Consider the following 2,843-nt stretch of genomic DNA (forward strand, 5'->3'; position numbering starts at 1 on the left):
GTTTATTAAAAGTCTTCAAAATTATTCTTAGAAGTTTTTTTTTTTATAGTCAACACCCGCGATAAAGATCACCTGAGATGTTCCTTGGTACAGAACCGTGTGCGTAAACAAAACCTAGCACAACATTGATTCTATAACACGAAAAACGGAGACATATATTATATTCGAGAAAAATAAAAGATTCGTAATCTTTAATTCTATTAATATGGATACTACTGTCCAAAACTAATAAGAAATATTTTACTTAAAAAAGCAAAACACGTTTTCATATTAAAGGTTTTAGATTCAGTAAAAGTAACCTGCGCGTGTTAAATAAAATGCATTTTAATTTAAGGGAGTACAAATGTTTACAATTTTCAATTTTTACGTCTACGGCATAATATTTATCTAAAAGACCACTGGGCAGTGCATAAACTCTTACGTTTGTAACACCTATCAAAGCAAGATTCAAGAACACTAAATTCGGTTTTCTCTTGTGTGAAAAAGAAAAACACATTTCCACCTATGATGAATGATAGTTTCATCAGAAATCAATAATAACTATTTAATTAAAGATATATAATTTAAGATTTGCCAATGCCATATATATATATATATATATATATATATATATATATATATATATATATATATATATATATATATATATATATATATATGATTTTATTAAGGGGAGACCAAACATGCTGCTATGTTTTCAAATAATTTGACACAAAAACAAAGGGGGGGCTTGATTTCTTATATCTCTCATATGTGGTATTTCCCTTCTTTTTGAAATAGGGTACGATTATCAATATCTCCAGTATTATAATCCGTATTCACTGTGAAATTTACTCTATGTGTGAATAACAAAGAGGAGACATATAACATGTAAAGAAATATTTGCAATCAAGTCCCCCTTAATTGTTATTTAAAACCATAGGAGCAGGTCTTAGTCTCCCATTTAACAAAACCAACGGTTTTGAAGAAATATCAGATATTGTCTAATACAAATGAAGAACTATGAAAATAAATATGATTGAAATATTTTATAGCTTTAAAGATGTGCCAAATATAGGCTCTGAATTGGCTGTGACTAATAAGCAGAACGATAGGATTTATGCCAAAAGGTCAAAGAACTTGACAGTCAACGCCAGAAGCCATTTGAAACGCCAGAAGCCGCTTCGGTCATGGTGTGGGCTGCTGTTGCAACCGATGGGAGCAAATCTTCGCTGATCGTGATTGAGCAAGGCGTGAAAGTCAACAGTCAAGTTCATTTGAATATATTGGGGGAAATGGTTCTGTCGTGGCTCACTGAATCATTTGGGGATGATTTCATCTTCACACAGGACGGTGCTCCAGCTCACACAGCGAATGTGAGTCGTCAGTGGGACATGCAAATATGGCCACAATCAAGTCCAGATATCAATCTTATGGATTTCGCTATCTGGTCCATTTTGGAGATCGACGTTTCGAGATGTTCCTACTCCAATTTGGACTCCCTGGAGGCAACCCTCCATTGTTCTTGGGCCAGGTTGGACGAAGAATTGGAGCGGCGTTTTTGGTCTTCAGTGGCAGCACCTATCAAGGTAAATATCAAAGAAAAAGGCGGCCATTTTGAAATTTAATCTTTGGACTTTGCTTGGAATATACTTCTGAATAATAGTGATCAAGCATTTTTTCATATTCCTTTCTAGTTTTAATTTTTTAAACTTTTCATATGGGGAAGCATTTATGGCCACCCTATACCTTAACTAAAACATGTGTCCTAATTATGAAGATATCCGAATTATAAGAAAAATTATGCACATTAATGAATTAATATGGGAAACGTTACCATCAATGCGTCTGTGTTTTTTTTATTTCTTCAGATGATTCAAATTCAGTTAAAGGGTAGAAAAACTACGGAGTATTACCTGCTTGATGTTGTTTGTAATTTTTACGCAATCTTATATAGCTTAAATATCTCCAAACAATATAGAAATAACTCTTCCCACTTTTGTCGAACGTACGTAATCATATCAACATTCAATTTATTTACTTTTAAAGTTAATGGGTTCTTATTCTCCTGATAAGGCATCGTGGTAAAAGATTAAAAATTTACCATAAGTTGACATAATACTTATACGTATTCTTCTTCGGTACGATACAGGTGCTCTTAAGTACTGAACATTTTTACATGCTGAAAGAATAAAAAGGTTAGAGAGGACAACGCATAAAAGTTTTAATATCGAATGTTAGTCACACATACAGATATATATATATATATATATATATATATGTATATATTTATATATATATATATATATATATATATATATATATATATATATATATATATATATATATGGTCCACCCTGGAAAAAAGTGATAGTAGCATTACTAATAATAACACATAGGCTGAAACTCCTTGTATTATATATCTTGAGCTTTACTAAGAAAAGATTATGAAACCTTTTTCCAAGTTCAAACTATTGATTGATGAAGCGCTTATCATATATGCCTGGATTTTATTTGAGGCTAATGAGCAAAGAATTAATTTCTTTTAATCCAATGTAGCCTATTGACCTAGATAGGCGATGACACTTTATAAACGGTATTAATCCAACTTTATGTAAACGGGAAAAATCGGTTGAATTCATACTTGAGATATGCTGGAAGTATGGTGCATTTAATTTACTGTTTTATTAGTTGCATGTTGAGATCACAACAGTCTGTGTGTGTACATCGAAACATGTTATATAAAAGTGCCAGTTTTTCTAGGCACGGCAGATAGATCTATATATGAGTAATTAAATATAATTATGCATGCACACGAATTCTTTTGTTTTATAACATTTAACCGCCATTAAACAGATGTTATT

The 2,843-nt window shown here is 31.6% G+C and overlaps 1 protein-coding gene across 1 annotated transcript; it reads left to right on the forward strand.

The window, feature by feature from the left end:
* The first annotated feature begins 1,169 nt into the window (after window positions 1-1,169).
* On the forward strand, window positions 1,170-1,607 carry LOC145271058 (uncharacterized). Its single transcript, XM_080126607.1, has one exon. The coding sequence runs from the start codon at window positions 1,170-1,172 to the stop codon at window positions 1,605-1,607; it is 438 nt and encodes a 145-aa protein (XP_079982733.1).
* Window positions 1,608-2,843: the final 1,236 nt, after the last annotated feature.

This window comes from Euprymna scolopes, chromosome 4 (genome assembly GCF_053919585.1).
Source record: "Euprymna scolopes isolate OS-2025 chromosome 4, ASM5391958v1, whole genome shotgun sequence".
In the NCBI taxonomy this organism is placed as follows: Eukaryota; Metazoa; Mollusca; class Cephalopoda; order Sepiida; family Sepiolidae; genus Euprymna; species Euprymna scolopes.